This window comes from Bombus impatiens, unplaced genomic scaffold (genome assembly GCF_000188095.3).
Source record: "Bombus impatiens unplaced genomic scaffold, BIMP_2.2 scf_0645, whole genome shotgun sequence".
In the NCBI taxonomy this organism is placed as follows: Eukaryota; Metazoa; Arthropoda; class Insecta; order Hymenoptera; family Apidae; genus Bombus; species Bombus impatiens.
In genome coordinates this window covers 214,683-239,977 of record NT_177064.1, presented here as the reverse complement: position 1 = coordinate 239,977, position 25,295 = coordinate 214,683, and the positions used below count along the sequence as shown (strand labels likewise).

General features: G+C 29.5%; 5 protein-coding genes across 8 annotated transcripts; 3 read left to right on the top strand and 2 right to left on the bottom strand.

Annotated features, from left to right (window-relative positions):
• Positions 1 to 403: 403 nt before the first annotated feature.
• LOC100743910 (ras-related protein Rab-1A) lies at positions 404 to 3,404 on the top strand. The gene is made up of 4 exons (XM_003491946.4): positions 404 to 718; positions 1,723 to 2,119; positions 2,185 to 2,415; positions 2,527 to 3,404. The coding sequence occupies exons 1-3, from the start codon at positions 696 to 698 to the stop codon at positions 2,383 to 2,385; spliced, it is 621 nt and encodes a 206-aa protein (XP_003491994.1). The 5' UTR covers positions 404 to 695; the 3' UTR covers positions 2,386 to 2,415; positions 2,527 to 3,404.
• Positions 3,405 to 4,045: 641 nt separating this feature from the next.
• On the top strand, positions 4,046 to 7,146 carry LOC100743477 (exocyst complex component 5). The gene is made up of 6 exons (XM_003491942.4): positions 4,046 to 4,334; positions 4,425 to 4,868; positions 4,952 to 5,529; positions 5,612 to 6,100; positions 6,171 to 6,678; positions 6,757 to 7,146. The coding sequence occupies exons 1-6, from the start codon at positions 4,302 to 4,304 to the stop codon at positions 6,853 to 6,855; spliced, it is 2,151 nt and encodes a 716-aa protein (XP_003491990.1). The 5' UTR covers positions 4,046 to 4,301; the 3' UTR covers positions 6,856 to 7,146.
• Positions 7,147 to 8,121: 975 nt separating this feature from the next.
• Positions 8,122 to 11,835, bottom strand: LOC100743715 (protein arginine N-methyltransferase 1). Of its 2 annotated transcripts, XM_003491944.4 has the most exons (3): positions 11,690 to 11,835; positions 10,848 to 10,988; positions 8,122 to 9,975 (listed from the first exon to the last, which is right to left on the bottom strand). In XM_003491944.4, the coding sequence occupies exons 2-3, from the start codon at positions 10,911 to 10,913 to the stop codon at positions 8,893 to 8,895; spliced, it is 1,149 nt and encodes a 382-aa protein (XP_003491992.1). In that variant the 5' UTR covers positions 10,914 to 10,988; positions 11,690 to 11,835; the 3' UTR covers positions 8,122 to 8,892. The 2 variants fall into 2 exon arrangements, with proteins under 2 accessions (XP_003491992.1, XP_003491993.1); XM_003491945.4 differs by lacking the exons at positions 10,848 to 10,988; positions 11,690 to 11,835 and adding an exon at positions 10,348 to 10,483.
• Positions 11,836 to 12,033: 198 nt separating this feature from the next.
• LOC100743357 (AT-rich interactive domain-containing protein 4B) lies at positions 12,034 to 21,360 on the top strand. Of its 3 annotated transcripts, none has more exons than XM_033322518.1 (8): positions 12,034 to 12,276; positions 12,423 to 12,553; positions 13,067 to 13,503; positions 13,583 to 13,828; positions 14,898 to 15,102; positions 15,169 to 19,630; positions 19,709 to 19,849; positions 19,954 to 21,360. In XM_033322518.1, the coding sequence occupies exons 4-8, from the start codon at positions 13,662 to 13,664 to the stop codon at positions 19,995 to 19,997; spliced, it is 5,019 nt and encodes a 1,672-aa protein (XP_033178409.1). In that variant the 5' UTR covers positions 12,034 to 12,276; positions 12,423 to 12,553; positions 13,067 to 13,503; positions 13,583 to 13,661; the 3' UTR covers positions 19,998 to 21,360. The 3 variants fall into 3 exon arrangements, with proteins under 3 accessions (XP_033178409.1, XP_003491989.1, XP_033178410.1); XM_033322519.1 differs by lacking the exon at positions 12,034 to 12,276 and adding an exon at positions 12,317 to 12,335; XM_003491941.4 differs by lacking the exon at positions 12,423 to 12,553 and having other exon boundaries at positions 12,035 to 12,276.
• Positions 21,361 to 23,573: 2,213 nt separating this feature from the next.
• Positions 23,574 to 24,607, bottom strand: LOC100743233. Its single transcript, XM_033322521.1, has 2 exons — positions 24,289 to 24,607; positions 23,574 to 23,825 (listed from the first exon to the last, which is right to left on the bottom strand). Exons 1-2 carry the CDS (start codon positions 24,430 to 24,432, stop codon positions 23,631 to 23,633), a joined length of 339 nt encoding a protein of 112 aa, XP_033178412.1. The 5' UTR covers positions 24,433 to 24,607; the 3' UTR covers positions 23,574 to 23,630.
• Between the last annotated feature and the right edge of the window lie 688 nt (positions 24,608 to 25,295).

The following is a 25,295-nucleotide window of genomic DNA, read 5'->3' as shown; positions in this document are numbered from 1 at the left end:
TCAAACATATTGAGGGGGGGGGGGGAAGAAATGTGCGTATAGTTCGGCCGTCTGACCGTTAGAGGCGGTAATTTATAGAATATCTTTTGACTGAAATTCTCCTATACTCATCAGCGATCTTCCTACTTACTTATCTCTGATAATACTCAGCTGTAGCTTGAAAATACGTTCTAAGGCCGTGATTTTAGATGCATGTATAACAATACATGAGATTAATAAAATTTTCGATATCGATATCCAATTGAAAAGGATTAACACATTAATTTTATTTGTATGGCATTTCTAAGTATATGGTACTATATTTATTTATAATAACATAAATTTTGAAAATAATGTATATTGGAAAAAATACACGAATTAGAGAATAAGAGAAAAAAGAACCCTGGAAAAAGAGAGAAGAGAAGCGTTCCTAAAAGATAAGTGCGCAGACGTGGTTCTCGTGCTGGAATCGCTCGTGTCCCGTCAAATAGAGGGAGTGAAACAGCACCTGCTGCCATTCTGGCATTACGTCAATGGTAGACATTTCATTTGCTGGTTTGGGAGGAGTTACCGTGACCGCCATTGTTACAGCTCATTCGTATCGAAGAACGTGATCTGTGAATCTTTAGCGTCACATTGTCGAAACGAATCGTGTCCATTTTTTAGATTTCCTTAACGACGGTACACGATATTAGTGAGCGTGTTCTGAGCGTAGCATGTCCACAATGAATCCTGAATAGTAAGTAAACTTCTTTTTGCGCAGACATAAGTATATCTAAGATATGTTCATTTCATGAAATATATAATCAATTATTTATAAATGTAACAACGAACGAGGCTAAAAAGACAAACTTAATGCTATTAATGTTTTATACAACTACGTTAATACGAAAAAGTTTTGTTTAACGTTTACTATCTGACAGATTTACCATCCCCCTCTCTCTTTGTCTCTCTTTCTACCCATGTTCACAAGCCATATTTTAGAAATTCATTCTCTGTTGTTTTTCTTATTTTCAATTTTTGTATAAATTCATTTCTTGATCTGTGTTAACTATTTTTATTCAAACTTTAAATCTGGAAAACTTATACGCGAATACATGAAAAAATTTTTAAAAGTGATTTGAGAAAATTGATCTTGTAGAATGTTATAAAAAGTATGAGGCAAAGTTCGTTGTTACTTGTATTGTGTTTGAATGTTTTGTTAAATTACATGTGTGAAAATAATACAAATAACAATAAAATAAAGTACATATATAACAAAAAAACTGTTATGATTTTATATCTAAGATTTTAAAAAAGATTGCTGTTTTTGCTATATATTTACAAATTAATTTTTTTCCAGATTTCTAATTGTTATTCATGTTTTATGTTTATGATCAAATATATAATCATTATTGTGTAATACAATGTAATTTTATTTCCTGATTATAATAATCTTTTACATATGTTATTTATTGTTTAGAAATAGTTATGTTTATATCAATTAAGTTTAATTATTATAAATTTTAATCATTAAACAAAATATATCATTGTATACAAAGAATACTTAACAATATATTTATCTGCTTTTATGACCTTGTATTGATTGCTTTTTTATTTTGGAATTAAACAAAACATATTTAAATATTAACAAAAATAAATGTCATCGTAAATTAACTAAAATAAATTATAAATTGGAATTAATTATGTACATCGCTTATTTAATATAATTTAACCTTATTTATCGTAAACATCTTTTTGCAGTGATTACTTATTTAAGTTACTTTTAATTGGAGATTCTGGAGTTGGAAAATCATGTCTTTTACTCCGTTTTGCTGATGACACATACACAGAAAGTTATATCAGTACTATTGGTGTAGATTTCAAAATACGAACAATTGATCTAGATGGAAAAACAATAAAATTACAAATCTGGGATACAGCAGGTCAAGAACGATTTAGAACAATTACAAGTTCTTATTATAGGGGTGCACATGGTATTATCGTTGTTTATGACTGTACGGATCAAGAAACATTTAATAATGTTAAACAATGGCTGGAAGAGATTGATCGTTATGCATGTGATAATGTGAATAAGCTGCTGGTTGGCAATAAATGTGATCTTCACACTAAAAAAGTTGTTGATTACACAACAGCAAAAGTAAGAAAGCTATAATAACATTGACATTTTAATTGTATTAATTTCTTGTATAATTTTGTAAATAGGAATATGCGGACCAACTTGGTATACCATTCTTAGAAACATCTGCAAAAAATGCAATGAATGTAGAACAAGCTTTTATGACAATGGCTGCAGAAATAAAACTTAGAGTGGGTCCTCCATCAAGTGGAAACAGTGATCCTGCAAATAAAGTGAAAATAGAACATGGGCGTCCGATTGAATCCTCTAAATCTGGGTGCTGCTGAGAAATGTAATTTTACATCTTTGTAACCAAAGTAAGTTTTTTTATGTTTGCTAACAAAGACTATTAATTGTATAACTATAACTGAAAATTATAACATAAAAAATTCTTCTTTGTATACTAATGTTAAATCTTTTAATTGCAGAAGGACATCTTATGGTAGCAGTTTCATACTGCATTAAAAAACATTACCAAGAGAAACAAGAAAGATTGTGGAAGTTTCAGTTTATATTAATAAAAATAAGGTGTGAAGCATTATTATGGACCACCAACTCTGTTAGCAGAGTTGAATAAAACAAGTTTTGTTCTATCTTTTTTTCAAGAAAGGAGAACATAATTATTAACTTGCTAATTATCTAGTGCAAAAAACTGACATAGGAAAATTTGAATAACATTGAGGATCATTGATTCTATGCAATGATGCGTTTAACGGCAATTCGAATTTATAAAGTAAATTACATAATACTATGTATCGTGATTATAAAGATAAACATTCTTATTTTTTAGCGTAATTGTAACATGTATAATTGAATGTTTTTTGTCTTAGAAGGAAGTCATTCTTACTCTTTGTACTACCTAAACATTTTTCCACATTTTATTCCAAACTCTTGAGATAAACAAGAATTAGAGTAATAACATACTGAAACACGCCGTCATCGCTGCCTCCCTCTTTTTTCAGTGCTCATTAGTGTAATTTAATAACAATATATTAATAAATATTTCAACACTAATACAAAAAATGGTAAATAGTATACCTATACGTACAAGAATAATTAAATATGTTACATATGTTCCAGTTGGTAACTTCTATAAAGTTACGTCAATTTTTTAAATATGTGCTACTTATAAAATTTATAAAACTATTCGCCTATTATGAATACATCACGACGTTTGTAAAATATAGCGTTGGCAAATTCGATATGTTTTGTCTTATATTTAAACGGTAAGCTTATATTCAGAAAGCTGTGTATTCCATACGAGTTTGTAAGATGAAAATTTTGACAAAATACTATTTTCCTTTTATATTGGTTGCTTATTGTTCAAGACGTCTAGTTCACGTTTTTTATGTTACATATTTATTATTTCAATTGTTTTCGCTTTCCTATGATGAAAACATATGAAAAACATTTAATAAGTCAGGTTATTTTAATAAAATTTTATTCTATGCAATAATAATATCAAAAAAAACTTCATATACCATATATTATTCTAATTTTTATTGAAAAGGATAAAAAGAAAGAAAAAAAGGAGAAAAGACATATTTTGTACAAAACTCTTATTACGATTGCAAATGATCTTGCTTTTATATTGTTATTAAAGGAGGTTTATGAAAACAAAATAATAGAATATTTCAAAACTGTGTGGGATTTCTTTCATTATAATAATATTTGTTTATTACATGAATTAGTTAGTAAGAACGTATGAAGTTCTTCATAAGAAGGACGTATATAACAAGTAAATGTATGACTATAGAAAATAAAAATGTGTAAGTTGAGAACTAATTATTTCTTATTTCCCAATATATATATATTTATATATATATAATACCATATATATTTATATCCATATACTTTGTAATTTTTTTATTGTATTAATTTGTAATATTGTGTGGACTATGTATATGATATGAAATAGTATTCGATGTATTTAAAGATATTTAATTTGGTACATACGGGTACGTTCTTTAGTATAGTTAATGTAAGATAGAGTTAGACAAGGACGATACATATTCAGGCTATTCAACGATTGCAGAATGAAATGTTTTTTGTAGTACTTATAGATTTTAATAAATGATTAACAACAATCTTCTATTAAAATTGATATATTTTATATCATTTTTTATCAGCAAAATCAATATTTGTATTTAATAATAAAATTATAACCTTACTTTCATACAAGTGTCATCTAAACTTCGTCAAAATGATGCAACAATATATGAAAGAGTTAGAACAGGTAAATTATATATTAAAATAATAAATTTGAATTGTCCTTGTTTTATAAAACATTAATAATAATAATATCCTTTTAATAAAATTTTTTCAGGATCCATTTGATCCTGAAGAGTTCGTTGAAAGACTTGCTTGGAGAACAGTTAATGATACCACAAAAGATGATGGAAAAACATTTTTTGATCCTACAATAGTACATGAAACTTTCTTGCAAGCAATTAAAGATTTACAAATTTTACAGGAACGTCAACAAAAAAAATGTGACAAACTTGAAACAGCATTGAAAGATGAAGAAGCAAGGCATATACTAGAAATACTTGAGTTACAAGAAAGAAATAAACATTCTATTGATCTGTTTCATCAATTAGATGAAAGAATAAATCTTGTAGCTACTAAGGTTTTACATTTAGGAGATCAATTGGAAAGTGTTAATACTCCAAGAGCTAGGGCTGTTGAAGCTCAAAAATTAATGAGGCATTTTTCAGATTTTTTAAGCCCTGGACCTTTGACAGATCCAATTTTTACAGATAAGTCTTCGGTATATGTGCACCTGTTTTATCTATCTAATGTGTGATTGTATTGTACATGGAACAAGAATTAAAACTCTTTATTCTGTAATAGCTAGATGAAGCAGCAGATGTAATACAAAAACTCCATCTTATATCACAAGAATTACCATCAGAAAAATTTGAACATGCCAAGAAAAAAATTGCAGTTAAGTATGATGAGATTGAAAGAAATCTTATAGAAGAATTTGTTAGAGCACATAATAGAGAAGATGCCATTCGTATGAGAGAACTAGCATCAGTTCTAGCTCATTTTAAAGGATATTCTCAATGTATTGATGCATTTATAGAGCAAAGCCAAATGGGCTCATTTGGTGGAAAGGATGTCTTTCAAGATGTAATACCTATGTGTACAAAATATCATAAATTAATGCAACAAGTATTTACAAATCCTGAACAGGTGATGGCTAAATTTGTATTAAATATTTATCATTTAAGACTTCAGAAATATGCAGTTGCTAAATTAGCAGATAAAACTGACCCTGATAAGTACCTTAGAAATTTATATGATTTATATACAAGAACTGTGAAATTGTCTACAGAATTGAAAATGTTTAATATGGGTACTGATGATACATATCTTGCCAAGCTCACTAGAAATATATTTCAAAAATATCTGGATGCTTATATTATGTAAGTTCACATAAAGTGTAGTTAACATCTAAGTAAGTTCACATCTGTAATAGTCAAATGTTAATCAGTGCAATATTTTTAGCATGGAAACAAAAGTATTGAGGGAAAAATCAGCAGCACTTCTTATTGAATATTATGAATCTAAAAATCATCAAAAGAAACAATTACAAAGTGGTGGATTTCAAGAGTTAAGAAGAGACTTACAAGCAGTTTTAGGTGCAAGGACTAATATAAATATAGCACAAATAGAAAATTATGGGGGAGAGACCTTTTTATCAGAGGAACTTGCAATTGCTTTGTTACAAAGAAGTAAATTGGCATTTCAAAGATGTCAGTTATTATCAAAACCTGACGATATACCAATAAATGCACTTCAGATTTTGGAGATACTATTACAGTATTTAATAAGTGAACATGTTGATTATGCATTGGAATTGGGTTTACAAAGTGTACCAATTCCTGAAAGTAGAACTCAACCTGAGATTCATTTTTTCAATGTTGTGCGTCAATGTAACGCAATTGTACGCTTATTAGAGGAACAATTTAATGATAGTGTGATACCTCTTGTAGTGTAAGATTTACTTCATTTATTTTACATATAATTTTATTTTGGAAATATATATAAAATATAATCTTTTTAGGTCTACATCTAAGCACGGAGATTGCATGTTAAAGAAAAAAGCTGTGTTAGATCAAATAGATATGAAACTAGAGACAGGATTAGATAGAAGTATAAATGCTATTATTGGTTGGGTAAAAGTGTACCTACAAAGCGAACAACGAAAGACTGATTTTAAACTTGAAACTGATGTGGATACCTTAAGCACTCCAGCTTGTTTAACAGTTGTACAATATGTTACTGGAATGATTCGACATATTCGAAGTACTTTAGATGGGAAAAATTTAAATACTGTTCTATCTGAACTTGGAGTACGATTTCATAAAGTTATTTACGATCATTTACAACAATTTCAATTTAATTCTGCTGGTGCTATGTGTGCAATATGCGATATGAACGAATATCGTAAGTGTGTCAAGGAACTTGAAATTGATCTTGTTACTAATTTATTTGATACCCTACATGCTTTATGCAATTTATTATTAGTTAAACCGGAAAATTTGAAACAAGTTTGTACAGGAGATCAATTGGTATGTATGGTACTTTTAATTATAAATTTTTCCAGATTAATTGCAAAATTAAAACAGTTATTTCTTTTATTATTACAGGCAACATTAGACCGTAATGTTCTAGTGAATTTTATACAATTAAGAACTGATTATAAAACACAGAAATTAGCAAATTATTTAAAGGGTTTAGCCACATAATAAATTCATATCATCTGTAAATAGTCAACATTTTTGAAGTTCGTTATATACAGTATTTAGGATGAATACAACCAAAATAATATTATTGTATAAACTAAATTTTAATAAGTGAAGATATTGCTTTCATTGTAATAATAATGCTATACTATCTGCCCAGTTGTACAAAATTTTGTCATTATATAGTTAAACTATATAAAAGCAATGACTTCCTCAAATTTAAGCTTTGATTATATATTAGAAAATAAATAATTTCTTTCCTTTCCTAGTTTTATAATAAATGCTCAGTATGTATATATTTGTAGCAAATATTTATTTTATTAGTTTGTAAGATTGTCATAAACAATTGCAGTTTCTGTTATGAGAATTTTTCTTATTTTAGAGGAAAATGGTATGTATAGACAAACTTTGTCAAACTTTTCTATTTATATATTATTTTCATTTGGTTGTTTTTAATACAAATTGATGTCAGACAATTATTTGTTCAAAATTTTGTGATATATTTTTCGACGTATTACATACCACTTTAATTAAAGCACATTTTCATATATTGTACTAAATTTCGTAGTTGATCTCTATAATGTTATAGGAGAATACCATTTTTAAATGTATTTATGTGTACATAATTTTGTTTTAGTTTCCAATTTTAATGAATATTTTTATTAAAATAAATATTTTATAATTAATAAGTATTAAGATTTGGGGAAAAAGAACTACCAAAATATAACATTTTAATGACCTAATTTCTGTAAAGAGAATTTAGAAAGTAGAACTTATAGTATTGAAACCATACATTGAAGCAGATAAAAAAAATGTTTGTCTTGTTTATTTACATGCGTATTTTAAATATATTGCATTGTTTTTGAGGTTGTGTCATGAATTAAGATCTTATCTTCATAAAATGGATTGTTAATTTTGCAAGTGTAGAATACATGTTTATTTCCAAATTTATTAAATATTTAGTCCATTTACTAATGATCAATATTATAGTAATTGTTAATTTAGAAAAATGTTGGAAGTACATACAAAATATAAAATTTCCATATATTATAGATAGGATTAGCGATATAATATGAAGTAATATTTAATTATAAAATTTTCATGCGTAATTAATTTAACTGGATATTAAACTCAACCATCATTAGAGGTTTGTAATGTTCCATCAAAACATCACGAAAATCTTAAATGTTAAATAAATTGTTATACTAACAATATTAGTAATACAAATGTTATATATAAAAATTAAAACAATATTAGTGTTTTTTTTTAAATGAATGCAACATGGATATTACTAATATTAAGCATAATTGTAGATAGGTGTTGATAAAATGAATAGTACTAACAATAAGCTTCCATTTACTATCAAATTAACAAAATATAATATTGTAAATCTTCCACTTGTCATACATAATATAAGCGAGCATTTCCAAATTATTTTATTATTTGGAATATAGTTACACGTATATTCTACAGGTCATGAATTTAGAAAGAAGTTATGTTTTAAGAATACGGTACAAATATGTGGTAAATAAAATGTATGTTGTTTTAAACAAATTCATTAACTTATACAATATTAAATCAATAATGATTTAATAGCCAAAATTGAGTTATACATAAAACAGACAGAAAATTTACAATATGGAATATAAAATGGTCACAGAGAAAAATTAAATTATGAATTATAGTATTCATATTTCTAATACACACTTACATGAAGTAATGTCTTGTAAATGTACACTATTTGTGATTAAGTAATATATCAACCTTATGTTCTTAGTTGTAAGTCATCATATTGCAAACTCTTACTAGATTAACAAAGAATCTAGACATTTTGTTAAATCTTAAGCAGGAAGCCTCTAACTTTCTTACAATTAAAAATTAAAAACATTTAAATAATTCACACCATTCATTGTACCGTACTATTAAATTTCATTAAATCATCTAATATAATTCAATGATAACTAAAGTCTTGGTGTCTATTTGATTATAGTGTTATGAACCATGAAAATAAAAAGAAGAAGATGAATAATCTGATAGGTATCAGCGCATACGATAAGTATTAGTTTCATGTACTTGGCACAATTCTCCTTTGAAGTCCAATTCAATGCTGAAATCCAAATCTCTGTAGTTCCTTGCATTGGGCTTCATTGAAAATACACCATATATTTCTTCTCCTTTTTTAACTGTCATATATTCATCAAAGTAGAATACAGTTTGTTTCCAATGAGTATACTGTACTTCCGGTGCTGTACTAAAGCCAATACGTTTGTGGCACTTGGTGAATTCGATGTTAAAGAATGTAACTAATGCTTGAACATAGTCGTTTCTGCGAACTTGTAAAGTAAATGGCGATGAAAATTCCAGATCAGCCTTAGTTACTGTGTATAAATCAACTTCTTTAATGAGGCATGCATTTGTAACAACTTGTTTTGGGTCCACAACATCCACTAGAGGTTCACTAATTGCTACTTTTCTTATACTACTCATGTCAAATCCATATACATCATCCCACCAGTTTATTTTTTCATCTTTGTATTGTCTATCTTCAATGCCACAAATAAATAGAGTTGCTTTGTCAGGAAATAACATTCCATCTTCACAAAGCCATTTATCTCTAGCAAAAAGCACTGTGTCTAACATTGATTCATAAAATAAACAATAACCCATCCATTCAGAAATAATTATGTCAACTTTTTCAATGCCATCAGGTAGTGAAACTTCTTCAACTTTTCCTTTAAGTATTGTTATGACATTTGACAGCTGATTTGCCTCTACGATCTTTTCTGCATATTCAACAATATTAGAACACTCAATACCAATAACTCTGGCTGCTCCAGCTTTAGCAGCAAACATTGAAAGTATACCAGTTCCACAACCAATATCAAGAACGGTTTTTCCTTTGAAAAGGTGTTTATTATGATACATAGAATTACGGTAAGTCACTGTACGCACTTCATCCTTTAGCATTTCTTCATGAATTCCATAATGTGCATATGAGTCGAAATAATAATCTCGAGATGTCATATCATCCACAGAAATAGATTCCCTACAAGATGATGGTGTAGCATCTTTGTTTGATGCAGTGCTATTTTCTGTAACTTCCATAGATTCCATTTTTGATACCTGTAATAATACAAAAAGCCAAAATTAATAATAATAAAAAATGATGCATATATGTATTAATATAAAAATAAATAAATATCTCATAATTGAGATTAATACATTAATATTACCAAAATTAGATGAAAATGCATTATTATTAGAACAATTTACTTTTATAATATTCAATCGTTATTTAGAAATAAAAAAATATTATTTTTTGTTAAAGCATGGCTTTTGATAAAAAATATTAAAATTAATTGATTTATATATATAAGAAAAGAACCTACAATTATCTACTAACACGTGATATGAACTCATTATCTCAAATTAATATATATAAATTTCTTTTTCACTTAAATATAGTAAAAAAAATTATAATTAAACATTAATTACAATATCGTTCATCAGTAACAGGGAACGCAAAATTTCGAAACGATGAAATCGTCGAATATTCTTGTTTCGGCCGACACCGAGGAAACGTACACACGTGCCCGCCAAAATGAATGGCGTCTGTTTAAGATCGAATGATCAGACGAGATTCTTTACACGCACACATATTTCTATACCATCGTGTGATTAGTACATATATACCATACGCAATTGAATATAGTCAAATTTCCTTCGAATAATATTCATAAATAACCTCGAAATGATCAAAAATTATTTTTAAAGATATGTTTAGAAGAAGTAAGAAATGAAGATTGGACTAGTCAATTTGTCTTTAAGTACTTAGCAGTAGTGAAAAACTATTATGACAAACGACATTCAAACATATTCTTCTTTTAAAAATGTATTAAATATCGTATGTTGTTCATACGAATGTTAATATATTAATAAAATAATTATGGTGTTTTTGTCTCCAATTTTATGTAAATATTTAGCTTAAAACTTACTGAATTCTCTGCTGTGCACATGCCACTCTGGTTGATTTCTACCGGCACTTCATTACTCGACGCCATTTTGTTCCGCGTCACAGCAGACGACTACAAGCAGGGACGTAGTACGAAGGCACATGGCAAATTCTAAATATGGTTCTGTCAACAAATATTCATATAATGATTAGTAAATATAATTACCAATTTCCTCGTTCAATTCGTTTTTTATAATTTACAATTACGTTTAATTAAAACTTACGTATCAGTTTAATTAATATTCTAGTTAGATTTGGTTGTCATTACTTACAAATATAATTGAAAGTATGGCTATAACAATATTAATATTATTATATACGGTATTAAATTTATCTTATTTACATAGAAGTTTTCTTAGAAACTTTTGCCTGCTATTATAATTAATACTACTATTAATGATATTACAGAACTTTTTAAATGACAATAACAAATATATACAGTAATCAATTTTATATTTAATATGGTTATACATAGTATTGTTAAAGATTAAAATTAATACTTTTTATTAATACGAGCAATATATTATATTATATTCTAATTTAAAAATAATTTAAACATCTGAAAGATGTGCGTTATAACAAGATTTGGTTACAAATCTGGAGTTGTAATATTCTTCGTGCAAGATCATAGAAACTATTTAAACTATCGTTTCTTATATGTTTCTCATGTACTAGAATCGTTCCAATCTTTTTAGAACGCAGAAATTACATAATCCTTCGCACAATGCATCATACGATTATTTTACAAAAAATATAGATCTTAATGCAATGTTTTCTCCTATAAACAAATATATCTGTATTTTTTACAATCCACAGGATACGCACACATGAAATTTATTGAGAAAACTACACTAAATGTTTGTCGTTTGTACGAAACGTATTGAGATCACTTCTCGCTGAAATGTTCTAACAGAAACGACCATCCAAAATTGTGATGCTGTGGACAACATTGATACATCCCTGTCGTATGCGCAGTGCGGACTTTCTACTATTTCAATTTTTCTTGGAAATAGATATTCATTTATTTCGAAACGTTATTGAAAAATTGTAACTTATTTAGGTAATCCTATATTTATGGAGATCACGAATAATTTCACTGCAGGAGCGTAACTTTAATTTTGTATCTTTACTCAGTTGTTTTCAGAAAGTGCAAAGACATCATCCAATAGGAGTCGAGTGGCTAGCTGACAAGTTGCGTCGGGGTGGAAATGGGCAGGGAACAGGAGCTTGTACGCATTCGGGCCGTGAAGTGTTGGTTCCGCGAAGGGGGTCAGATTCTCACAGTCAACTGGAATTTTTCCTGTGTTGTTACTTTCAACGATATAATGTAAAACTGTTCGATTTTAATGTCACTCACGTGCCAGTGTCTTAAGATTATTTATATGGAGATCGTGGAGCGCTAGAAGATGCTGGTAAGGAAAAACAGGCGGGAGCAAAGTTGACGTAGAAACAAGTGCGCAAAGATTGTATAGTTGAGTTCCTTTCTTTTTTTTTCTGCCGCGTGCACAGAGAAAGTTAAAATCCGTGCTTTTGTTATGTAGTTACAACGCTTTCGCAGGTCATTTACTTCGGACGAATGTCTCGCCTAAAGTACCTTCGAGGTTACAACTATTACCTGATGTCTGAGAAATCGACAGGCTGTCACGAACGTAGTGGACTTCGTTTTGAAAACGTGGTTAAGATATCAAAGTATGAGTTTTATTTCAACGAAAACGTATCTTCGTGCGAAAGTTCTTGTTTATCGTAAGGCAATCTCGATATAAAAATAATCTTCGGTACCTGCGAGGCATGACCGCCTACATAAACAATAGCTCATCATACGAGGCAGCTTGCTTTTTATATCAATTTTCATGCTTTTATTATTTAAGTTCTGTCGTTAATAACAGCCGAAATAATGTTTTGTACGAGATTAGATCATAGTTCTTGATAAACCTTCAAGACCTAATAAATAATAAATAATAAAAAAAATTATTTCAAATTTCGTTAATATCATGTTGTCATTGTTATGATTTTTTCTTAAGACAATATATATGTATATACATATTCATGTATATATAATAAAAGATACTAAAATTTTGTCTTTATATGTATCTCTTTAGTTTAGACAGAGAGTGAATGTATGATGACTATGGAAGTATGTCATGAGCAAAAGTTAGATTTAAAAAGTACAAATATTAAATATACATGTATTTTCTGTTACAGGGAGACGATCCACCGTACCTATCAGTGGGTACGGAGGTTAGTGCTAAATACAAGGGTGCCTTTTGTGAAGCAAAAATTCGGAAAGTAGTAAGATCAGTGAAATGCAGGGTGACCTATAAACAAGGCTTGGGTACAGCAACAGTAGCTGATGATCAGATAAAAGGGACTTTAAGAGTGGGTGCATCTGTTGAAGCTAAACATGGAGATAGAAAAGAATTTGTGGAAGCTACTATCACTAAAATTCAAGATTGTAGTCAATATACTGTAGTTTTTGATGATGGAGATATTACTACATTAAGAAGAACTGCACTTTGTTTGAAAAGTGGAAGACATTTTGCAGAGAGTGAAACTTTGGACCAACTTCCTTTGACACATCCAGAACATTTTGGAAATCCAGTAATTGGAGGAAGAAGGGGACGGCGGTCTAGACAAGCACAGTGAGTGTTGTGAAATAATGTCAGCAATATAATTTTATGAAGTAATTTGTGTTATTACTTGTAAAAATAATTGTTATAGAGATGAAAGTAGTGATGATGAAGATAGTCCTCCACGAGGGACTCGTGATTCAGGTTCTAGTGGAACAGGCAAAGAAGGAATGGAGACAGAACCTGAAATTGGACGAGTTGTATGTGTGGAACTTGGAGATAAAAAGAAGAAAGATAATTGGTTCCCTGGATTAGTGGTTGCTCCAACTGCTCAAGATACAGTGAGAATTCGAGTGAGAGACGACTACCTTGTGCGATCATTTAAGGATGCACGATAGTAAGTATGATCTGTGTTCATATATATGTCGGAGAAGAGTCAGGACTAGGGTTGTGGGCGTTTGATAGACCTCCCTTGGAGTTGGCCATCGTTGTGTTATAACGAAGATACGGCCTGATACTACGAGTCTGAACACTACTGATTCGACAATCAATGGTGGACAATCAGTGGTTGGGCACTTGCCATGCTAATGACGTTGGTCTTAGGTTCGATAACAAATCCACGGTCAACGGGATGATAGGTATACTTACTCTAACTCAAACGTGTCCTACTCACTGATCGTAAGGCGCTACTCCCTTCGTCCATGAGATCTCAAGAAAGAATGACTTTTCGTCCCAATGATGCCACAGAGGAAAACTATGATGGGGTGTGTCTAAGGACACGAGATCATCGGATTCGTCGAGTATAGCCCTCGTTCCGAAAGTAAGGGAAATTGACGTCGCTGTCAATTGGTCAATTTGGGACAAAGACTGCCTGTCCGTTTGAAAATCTTAATTACCAAAAAAACCCAGGTTTTATAGCGGGTCCTCGGGCTAACTGGACTTGTGCTATGTAAGTGCCTCAACATCTGGTATTCATTGTCCGAAGGAACCGTTGGCATGTTTTACTGTCAGGTACCTTTATGGGTATTCTTTTAATGAGGGTCATACTATCGCTCCATACCTTTGTTGGATGAAGCGCCTGTCCCGTTGACCGCGGCTACGTTCGGCGGCTGATGGTCGCCTTGAGCCCAAGTTTATTATCACAAATCGCAAACAAGTACCATTGGGCAGAATGACGGCAAATTGTTTAATTACAACTGTAAGCTTTAATTACAATTTTACGGATTTTCCTGAAGTTCCAGAGGGAATGCTCCGGTGTCCTTTCATCTCCGACATATAAACAGATTTTATGGAAAATATGAAAAGAAAGCAAAATGGTTGAAATGGTAACAAAATATTTTTTCCCCATTAAAGCTTATTCTAAAACTCTATAAAATCTATTTAAATGTATCTGTTAAAAATCAGCTGTACATTGATACTTATTTCATTATTTTCTATTGTATTACTGTTACTCTTTGCATATTTAGTTATACAGTTCCAAAGAAAGAGGCCACTGAATTCACAAAAGAACTTGTCAACAAAGTTGAGAATAGTACATTGAAGGTTGCAGTAGAGAAGGCATTGCTATTTTTAGAAAAGAATGAGTTACCTCCCCATTGGGATAGAGATTCTCTTTTTGGACATTCTGTATCAAGTGGAAACAGTGACTCAGATGGGGAACTTGATTCTGATGTAAGATCTCTTTTACTAATTTCAATAAATGAATTTAATTTGTTGTAAACATAATTTATTTTCCAGAGTTCTGACGATGAACCGCGTGAAGAAAAAGATCACTTTGTGGCACAACTGTATAAGTTTATGGATGATCGTGGTACACCTATTAACAACTGTCCAATGATAGGTTCCGAGGACATAGATCTATACAGGTTATTTCGAGCTGTCTATAAGTTAGGCGGTTATAATCGTGTAACAAATCAAAATCAATGGAAATTAATAACACGCCGCTTGAGCTTTACAATGCAAAATTCACCATCGACGCACAATTTGGTTAAACAGGCCTATAAGAAATTCTTACATTCCTTTGAAGATTTTTATAGGAAGTTAGGTTGTACTATGGTAAATCATCCAAGGGGTACTATGCGTAAACAACGTCCTGGAAGAAGTCTGATTAGGGATAAAGACAGAAATACGCCCGTACCACCTCAAGTGTCGATCATTAAAAATGAAAAAGAAGAAGAAGATAAAAAGATCATGGAAGAAGAAAAGAAAGAGAAAAAAGAAACTAAGAAGGAACAACCAATAAAAGAAGAAGAAATTGTGAAGATAAAGAAGAAAGATGAATTTGAAGAAAGCGGTAGCGGACAAGACAGTGACGTAAACGTTGAAGGTGAAGCTGAATCTTCATCTAGCAGTGAAAAATCTCAAAAAATTTCAACATCCTTATCCTTGTCAAACAGAGGCAAATCTAAAAATAAAGAAGATACAAAGAAAAAAGTAATAGAAAAAAAGAAAACTGAACCTAAAAGACAAGAAAAGAAAGACGATAAAATGAAAGAAGAGGATGCTACTAAAACAAGATCTAAATCTAAAGATGATAATATAAAAAGTAAAATGTCTTCTGAAAATAGGGAAACACGAACTCCATCGAGAGAATCGGAAAGAAAAACTTTATCTAAGCAAAGACGGTTGATAGATGAAGATTTAAAGAAACGGGGGAGAAAACGAAAGGAGTATGAAGCAGAAAAATCACGTACAGACGAACAGTCAACAGATTCAGCTCCTTGTTACAAAGGACCTGTAGAATTAGGAGATAGACTAAAAGTATATTATGGACCTACTCATGAATCTAAAGTTACTTACGAAGCTAAAGTTATTGATATGGAAAAAGATGGTACAGAACCAATGTATTTAGTACATTATACTGGATGGAATACGAGATATGATGAATGGATTAAACCATCGAGGATAGCACAGAATTTTACACAAGCTCAAGGTAGAGTAAAACGAATTAAAGCTAGTTCACGACCTCAAACTCCCAGTACGAATTTATCAAATAACATCAATAAGTCATCAAAAATTGTTTCTAACACTAATTCAAATGCATCTCAAAATCGACGTCGAGCGCAAAGTGTTGCACCTACTACATCAGTTGTTTCATCTACTGCGACAAAAGAAATCAAGAAAGAAGATAAGGAAAAAGAAATATCTCAACCGACTAGATCTACGACTCCATTGTCTGTTATAAGTTCTAGTTCTAGAACCAAAAGTCCAGCAACACCAGCGAACAATCGTCAAACACGAACAAGAAATAATGATACATCTAGCACAGAACATCGAAGGCGTACTAGGAGAACTTCTGGACATGCGGATATAGTTCCATCGGAAACTGAAGAAAGTGAAACATATGATTCAGATACTACAGAATCTGAACAAACAAGAACGAAATCTAAGATTACAGAGGAAAGAAAACGTAGAGAAGCGAGATACAGAGTTGAAGACAGAATAAAACCTGATGAAACTAGCGAAGGTGAAGAAGACAAAGATAATTTAGAAGAACCACGTAGAGGTAGGCGTTTAAGAAGAACGATTAGTAAATCGCAAGGTATAAAATCTGAACCAGATAGCGATGAAGAACAACCGAAAGGTCGAGATTTTGACTTAAATCAAATACGATCTGAATTAAAAGGTTTTGATAAAGCAGTGAAATTAGAGCTTGTTAGGGTTGAACCTGATCCAGAGGATGAAATAAAAATAGAAGAAAAAGAGAATGTTGTTTCAGTATCACCAAAATTGGAAAAAAAGTTAGAGCCATCAAAATTAGAAACAATGCCTGAATCTAAAGTAGTAGATAATACAGAAGATATATATGAATTTAAAGAACCAGAACCATTTGAATTTGAAGTGCGAAATAAACGAGATACAAGTGGAGAAAAAGACAAGATAAAAAAGAGGGTGTTTGAAGAAGAACCAAAAAGCCCTAAAAAGAAACAAAAAATAGTTGTATCACCAGTTATAAAAGAAACTAAATCAGAAACCGACAACGATTCACGAAAGAAAGTAAAGAAATTATTCAGTAAAAGGACTGATGATATTACAGACAATTTACCTTCTCACAAATCACTACAATCTACATCATTAGCAACATGTGAAGAAGCATTCGATAAGCTTTGTGAATCACCTTCATTTAATGCAGCGAAACCAATACCTATTATTGAGGAAACGGGTAAGATAAATAATGGTATAGATCTTTTATTTAGCGATTTACCTGGAGATGATGATGCTACTCATGATGACTCAGAAGATCGTTTAATAATATCAGAGGCAGAAGTTTCAGAAGCAGAACAAGAAAACTTATTTACATATCAGCAAGAAATGTTTACTTCTAATGATGGAAATGATTCAATGGAATCCAATAAAGAAGACACAAGCTTACAAATTGAATCGGTAAGAGAAGATATAACATTAACAGTTTCAAATAAACCTGATATAGCTGTTGAACAGAAACAAAGCATTAAATCTCCTTTACATTGTCAATCTCCAGAATTAAAACCATTAGATCCAAAATTATTAAATATTACGACTGTTTCATCTTCAATTGTAACAATTCCAGCACCAATTAGTGCAAGATTACCAGCTACATCTACAATTGAAGAAAAACTTTCAGCTGCAATGGCTTTTCGTAATAAAACTAAAGATGTTAAAAAAGAAGATGAAATTCCAGACATTGTATGGAAACCCTCAAAAGAAATTTCTAAGAAGTTAGATATTGTAGTTGCACAAAAAAGTAAAGAAGATCAGCATGGGCCTAAGACTGAAAGTGAGAATAAGAAACGAGAAGAGGAAGAGATTGTAATAAATAATGAAAACCAATGTAAAGAAATAATGTGTGTAGTAATTAAACAAAAAGAAGAAGAATTTCAACAATTTAAACTTAAAAAAGAAGTAGAAATAAAAAAATTCGTTGAAACAAAAACAGAACATAAAAAGATACATGAAAATGAAGAAGAAGAATGGAAACATATAGAAAATGAGAAGTCTAAGAAAACAGAAGATGAATTTAAAGAACACGATTTTAAAGAAAAGGAAAAGGAAAATCATAAGAAGATAATCAGTCAAGATATGGTAGATTCTGCAGATAGTAGTGATTCTGAACAGAGGTTAATAATCGATAATGAGGAATCACAAGATGTGAAAAGTTCGTCAAATTTTGATGTTAAGTTAAGAGCAGAGTTAGATAGGCTTCAAGATACACAAGAAAGGTATTCACAATTACAAACACAAAAATCTATACAACCATTAAAACATCAGCCACAAGAATGTATTACTGAATTTAAAACCGAGATCAAAGAAACACCTGTTATAAAAACAGATGAAGAGGGAGAGGCAATTAATTCTTTGCTATGTGAGGAAGAAATACCAGGTTCACCAGCACCTATTACTGAAAATATAGAACAAATAAACGCTGGTCCATCCTGTTCACCTCCAAAAGTTGAAACTACAGAAAATAGTATAGTATTAATGGAAATGCCATTTGCAAGTGCTCCTACATCTGGTCAGAGTACAACCAGCAGTACTGTTGCCACTCTGAGTATGGCATTGCCAAAAACTGTAGAAACACCTATCCCAGTTTCTTTATCTATGCAACAAAATTCTACTCTGGGTATGAGACAACAACAGTCTCATCATCAACATTTACCTGCACTAATGCCTGCACAGAGGAGAGAAAGCAATGAAGCAGCACCTGTAATGGATAATACACCTCCAACTACACCTGATTCAAGCATTTCCAATATCTCTGGATCCCCAAGAGAAGAAAGAACAGGTGGTTCATCACCAACTTCGGAGGATAATATGAAACATAATCGTGATAGTTCTGAAGCAGACAATGATAGTGGTGGGAAAGGTCCAGGATTCAGTGAAGATGACACATTACCAAATGTTGAAGGAAATTCTGCAGATAGAATATTAAAACCACCAGCAAAGCGATCCATTGAAGAAACACAATCGCCTAAAAAACGTAAGAGAAGTAGGAAGCATTCAGAATGTGATAAAAATACCACCAAAAAAGCGGGAAGACATAGTAATAGACATGGTAGACATGGTGGTGGGAGCGATAGCGATGACACAAGTGAAGGTTCTAATTTATGTGGAATTAATACAACTTCAGCAAATCACACGAATATCACTAGTGTTCCTGATCTTAGTAATTACTCATCGAGATCACCTCGACCGACGAAATATAATTTTTATGTGGAATTAGGTAAAGGATTAGTTTTCTTCCTTAATTTTAATGTCTTACCTATAAAAAGAAAATGTTAACCTTTTGTGTTTAACATAGATCCTGAACTGGATGGCAGTCAAAGGATAGCTGTACTACAGCAAAAATTAGCTGAGTTACGTAAAACATATAATGCTGTGAAAGTTGAACTTGCCGCTATTGAAAGACGCAGAAAAAAGTTAAGAAGAAGAGAACGAGAAGGTAAATATTTTATGAATAATTAATGTTTTTATGAATAAAGTATCAGAGAAATTTTTATATGAAATTTGTTTTATATATAAAAAATGTATTCATTTTGAGTTTAGCCATAAAGGCAGCTAAAGCAGAAATGCAACAGGCCTGTTCGTGATGAGCTGCCTTGAAACATCCTAATTATCTTAACCTGCGCTAAAGAGATTTTTATACAACACCGGGAGATAATAGGATAGTATCACTATATGGACATCCTGCAATTATAGCAGATTTCATGACAATTTTTACCTACCTAATATCGTTTAGGTAAATTTTCCCCCATTAATATAAATTGTAGATATAGATATAAGATTTAGTATAAATGAGGAACACTTACCAGAATGAAGATATATATTCATATATGCTTTGTGTTGTACATTGTTTTGTCAAGAACATAACGTAACAGTTGAAAATTTTTATCCTCAATTTGTCATTTCACCTGCTCAGATGCAAAGTACAAATTATCGAACTTGATGATCATTTCATCGTTCATTCTTCTTTTTTAAGAAAAGGCTGAGAAAAATGTTACCGGTAGTGTGTTATTGTAAAGACATCTTGGGAACAAATAATTGTCTAAGCCGTCTGTCATTTTCGTTTCGAGTATAGCTTATAACACCGTTGGCGGTTGAGCTGTTTTCAAGACGATAAAATAAAGATGTCAAGTGCAACAACCATCACATATTTCCTAGAATAGAAAATTTTGTATATATTAGAAGTAGTAATGTTATAGTAGTTCGCAATATACGTATATACGTAAATAGAATTTTAGCGTCTTTGCGATCGAAATTTTTTATTTAAAAAATAAAAGGAAATGTTGCAATGTGGTTCATAAAGTAGTAAGAAGTTAATCATATTCAAAGCAATGTTCATTTGTACGTAAACAACTTGTGAAATGAACGGATGATTGTATATTGATATGCATGTGAGATATAGCACAATTTTTAACATCCAAAAAGTGAATTACTTTAATTTATGTATATAATTTACGTAAATAGAATATCATATTATAATTATTCTAAAATACGAAGCATTCAAGTTTATTCGTATTTCATACCAAATTTCTTGACAAAGTGCATAGAATTGGATTTTCAACTATGCAATTGTCATGAATGCAGCTCAACGTTTATCAATTTACAGCCTTTTGCATTATATTTGTAAAATTGCTGCCATTGTGCTTTAATCATCAGATAGGTATTAGACGTTCGTCGTCGTGTATATCGTAATTGGTCAAAGATGCATTTATATTTCTATTTGAGCGTCGAAGTACCTCAGGTACTAAATTAAAAGGAAACAAAAAAAATTAAACTTAAGAAACAAGTTGCAGAAAACAAAATCAAATACCCCTGAGTGGAATTAAATTTGTACGAAGACATGTTGGCTGATAAAAAGAATGAAATTTTATATAGATATATATTATATATTTTTTATAAAAAAATCAGTCGCGGACATGCTTTATGGTATCAGACAACATGATCATACATTGATTGGGGGAAAAATGAAAGAAAATAAGGAGTTGGGCTCCATAAATCTTTGTACATATTTTACATTGTGTGTGTTGAAAACACTCATAAGTCAGGTTTTAGTAGTTTATCGCACACAGATATAGCTACGCATATTATTGTATAATGGTTTCAGAAATCTTGCAGTAGCACATACTAAATGTTTGTTTTAAGAAGTCAAGAGAATGTGTATCGACACTCAATCAAGTAATACTTACAATCAATTAATACCTACAAAAATATTTACGTTTCATCAAATTGTATTAAAAGAAAGAATATTTTATTTAAAATATTCTTTATATTTTGTTGTTTATATTATTGTTGATTCCAGCAAAACTATGTAAAAACATTTTATTTTGAAAGTAATTTCCATTATTATAATTAACAATGAAAATAGTTTAAGGTATTTAAATATAAAAGCATTGTAAAACATACGTAGAAATATATATACATATTGTACAATTCAGTTTAATAAACTGCAGTATAATTGATAGTAAAATTGTAAACAGTAATATTAAAACGTTAATATCAATAATATTGTTATTTCTTTTGGTTGCATACAGCTCTTGCATAAAGCTCTGCTTAGATATTATATATTTTTAGTATGCACATGGTTTAAAATAAATATTCAAATTCTACTTCTGTTTTGCAAAATAGTAAAGATAAAATATCTAGAAATATAGAATATACTATTAGATAAATGGACCTCTATTTATTTGGAGGGTAAGTAAGATAATAAATGCATCCTAAACAGATTTTATATAGGTGCACCCGTTATTTTATTATGATTTATCTTTACCTTTATTACTATAATTTATTATTTGCAATTTACATTTAGGCAGTAATATTTATAGGAAAACACTATTATACAGGTCATCAGTCATTAATTTGAGAATATTGGCTACATTTATAGGTAAAATATTATATACACATATTGATCACAGATATAACAAATTTATATTGTCTTTTCTTATGCAGTGATAATGATATATTAAATAAAAAGGTAAAATAAAGTAAAATTTTTCAAATAACGTTAAAATATTTAAGGTTTTACAATAATGTTTGAGTGACGAACACAACCTTGTCTTCCAAAAACAAATTTTCTCTTTGTAAATGATGAATTACATGTCAAATAATACATATAGTAAGCACAATATGGATTGTGTCGCCAACCAATAATATTGTTCCACATAACATTTAATTGTGTTAGCAAATGTTGTTAAGAAATAAATAATCTTAACAAATTATAGTAGTATCATTTATCCTTGTGTCATTTTTATAAAGATTTTTGGTTTTTATAATGTAAAATACTATAATCAAAGTTCTATATATTTAAAAATTTTTATAAATTATTTATTATATTGAAACTTAGAGGTAAACATTCAAATTTTGTTAAACTCTGTGGAATAATATATGTTAATATAATATAATTATGCAGATACTTTTGTCATTATACTTTGTACCATATTATTATATATAAAAGTTGACGTATTAAAACTATTGATATTTAATAGCAAAGGAAACATGATTGGTTTAATGTACATTAGTATTGACAATCTTGTATGTATCTAATACATAATATTATTAAAAACTTTGCCAACTAAATTTCTTATTTTTACATTCAATTATATAATATAACATCATTTAATATTCTAAGAAATCACTTTGACATATCTATCTATTTATCTTTGTACACCAGTAGTATAGATCTATTAAAGAAACAATATTATCCTAGAGTATTAAAAGATGTTTAAAAATTTCTATTAATAAAAACTATACAAGATACATCAAATAAAATATTAATTCAATAATTTGAACATTATTAAACATGCCTAAAAATATTCATTGGATATATCATTTACATAAACATATCTGTAACTTTATTATTGCTGATTACTAGTCAAGAAAAAAAAGTTCCAATTTTTTGAAAATGTGAAATACAAACAAATTATAATTATTCATATATTTTATATTACAGTATCAATAAAAAATATCTGTAATATCTGGTGTAAAAAATAAAAAAGTTTATACAGTAAATTAAATTTGCACATCACAAATATTTACCAACATATTTTAAGAAGAAAATATTTTATAAAATTTTTAAATCAATTGATCGATTATATATATATCTTTTCATTTAACAAAAAAAATTTGTTTCCCTAGTAATAAATTACTAAAATAACAATACAAATAAGATATACAGAAAATGTTTAATAATATTGAGCGAGAAATTCTGCTTTTAATTCTATATGTTAACATGGAGGTGGGCTAGATGTTGGTACAGTATCAGCAGTTTGTGTAGAGGTTGATGCAACTGTTGATGACTTATTCTGAGTAGTTAACCTTCGTTTGACTAAGAAAAATTGTTCCATTAGTTCATGATGAGCTTCAAGCCGTTCAATACAATGTAGACATGCCGTTTTAGGTAATGGATCATTCATGTTTACCTATATGACAAAAGGGTAAAAATTGTATTTTTCAAAACTAAATATAAAAAATACTCATTATATATACACATATAAATATTTAAATATATTATATTTTAAAATACTGAAAACATCATTTATGAAACTTTTAAAACATCACAATTAATTAATCTTTCTCTGATTTAATGTAGCTATAATATATATTTATATTTAGAAACATTTAATAAATTTGTAATAAACAAACTATTTTTATCATTATGTTATGTAATTTTACAATTTCTCAATTATTGTTGTATTTAAGGTAGAGCTGTCAAATACGATAAAAAATTCATATAAGAAAAACCATAAATGTAACTCAAATAAAGTGAAATCTTAACCAGTCATACACAGAATATATTGTAGTAGAAAGTATGAAAATTTTATTAAAAAATAATATCGATGAAAGCCTAATTTAAAAAAATACAAAGCAGATAATGATTTTTACCGTAATTGGAAGATAAGCATTTATTTTTTCAGCAAGTTTCATTCTCTCACCCTCTTCACCGTATATGTGGATCACGAAACGGTTCATCTTACTGCAAAGTCTGCATATAAAACCCGTGATCTCAGCTTTATCCGTGCTACCCATTTCAATTATTTATTAATATTTACTCTTGTTCGTATGGCACTTATCGACACCCTATAACCCAATACACACGTCAATATCTTCACACAAAGATTTATTCTATGAAATCGCACAAGATGTTATGCTCCTTTCAAGATTGTTTATCATACTTCTGGACAACTAGCGCTACCAGCACTGTATTCTTCTAGTATTCCCCTCCTCCTACTCCTCCTCCTGTACATACATATAATATACATATAATACATACATATAATATAGCTTATGAGTACATATGTATATCTTTTTTCTTGGTACATATTACCTGATATTACATACAAATTAGGCACACAATACAAATATATTTAATCAAATGAAAATGTATATGAATTATATCACAATTATAAGAAGGAATGTTTATGTTTGAAATTTATAACCAATATTTCATTATATTAGAATTAAGGATTGTACAATGAAAGTCTTAAAGGTTATAATTAAAGCAAAAGAATTAATAGAATTATTTTCTTAAATGATATTTTTGACATTAATTGTTCCCTAATACATTACAAGATTTAATTGGTATAATATAAACAAAAGAAAAATAATTTCATTTATTTCATTTTCACTCTATTTAAACAATTCAGAGTTATTGTTTGATAAACTTTAAAAAATGTATTATTAGCTCTTTAATATAATATTTGTTATTTGATATTATTACTTCATTTATTAATGTATTTATAGTATATTTATAGTAGTCATTATCAATAGTATTGTTATGTTATAAGTAAATTTCTAATTGTGATTTTTAATAAGATTTATGTATTTAGTAACGCTAATTATTGATGTTAATGTTTCAAAAACAAATATAAAATAAATTATATATTATCTTA

What these genes read in the sequence shown, in the direction of transcription:
- LOC100743910 (XM_003491946.4), top strand. Translation starts at nt 696, where the DNA reads ATGTCCACAATGAATCCTGAATA. An exon ending in TCCACAATGAATCCTGAATA is followed by an intron (nt 719 to 1,722) that starts GTAAGTAAACTT and finishes ATCTTTTTGCAG; the next exon opens with TGATTACTTATTTAAGTTAC. An exon ending in TTGATTACACAACAGCAAAA is followed by an intron (nt 2,120 to 2,184) that starts GTAAGAAAGCTA and finishes TTTTGTAAATAG; the next exon opens with GAATATGCGGACCAACTTGG.
- LOC100743233 (XM_033322521.1), bottom strand. Translation starts at nt 24,432, where the DNA reads ATGGGTAGCACGGATAAAGCTGAGATCACGGGTTTTATATGCAGACTT. An exon ending in ATGCTTATCTTCCAATTACG is followed by an intron (nt 23,826 to 24,288) that starts GTAAAAATCATT and finishes TTTGTCATATAG; the next exon opens with GTAAACATGAATGATCCATT.
- LOC100743715 (XM_003491944.4), bottom strand. Translation starts at nt 10,913, where the DNA reads ATGGCGTCGAGTAATGAAGTGCCGGTAGAAATCAACCAGAGTGGCATG. An exon ending in TGTGCACAGCAGAGAATTCA is followed by an intron (nt 9,976 to 10,847) that starts GTAAGTTTTAAG and finishes GTATTATTACAG; the next exon opens with GTATCAAAAATGGAATCTAT.
- LOC100743357 (XM_003491941.4), top strand. An exon ending in CGGCGGTCTAGACAAGCACA is followed by an intron (nt 13,504 to 13,582) that starts GTGAGTGTTGTG and finishes TAATTGTTATAG; the next exon opens with AGATGAAAGTAGTGATGATG. An exon ending in TAATTTTTATGTGGAATTAG is followed by an intron (nt 19,631 to 19,708) that starts GTAAAGGATTAG and finishes TGTTTAACATAG; the next exon opens with ATCCTGAACTGGATGGCAGT.
- LOC100743477 (XM_003491942.4), top strand. Translation starts at nt 4,302, where the DNA reads ATGATGCAACAATATATGAAAGAGTTAGAACAG. An exon ending in TTTTTACAGATAAGTCTTCG is followed by an intron (nt 4,869 to 4,951) that starts GTATATGTGCAC and finishes ATTCTGTAATAG; the next exon opens with CTAGATGAAGCAGCAGATGT. An exon ending in TATCTGGATGCTTATATTAT is followed by an intron (nt 5,530 to 5,611) that starts GTAAGTTCACAT and finishes CAATATTTTTAG; the next exon opens with CATGGAAACAAAAGTATTGA.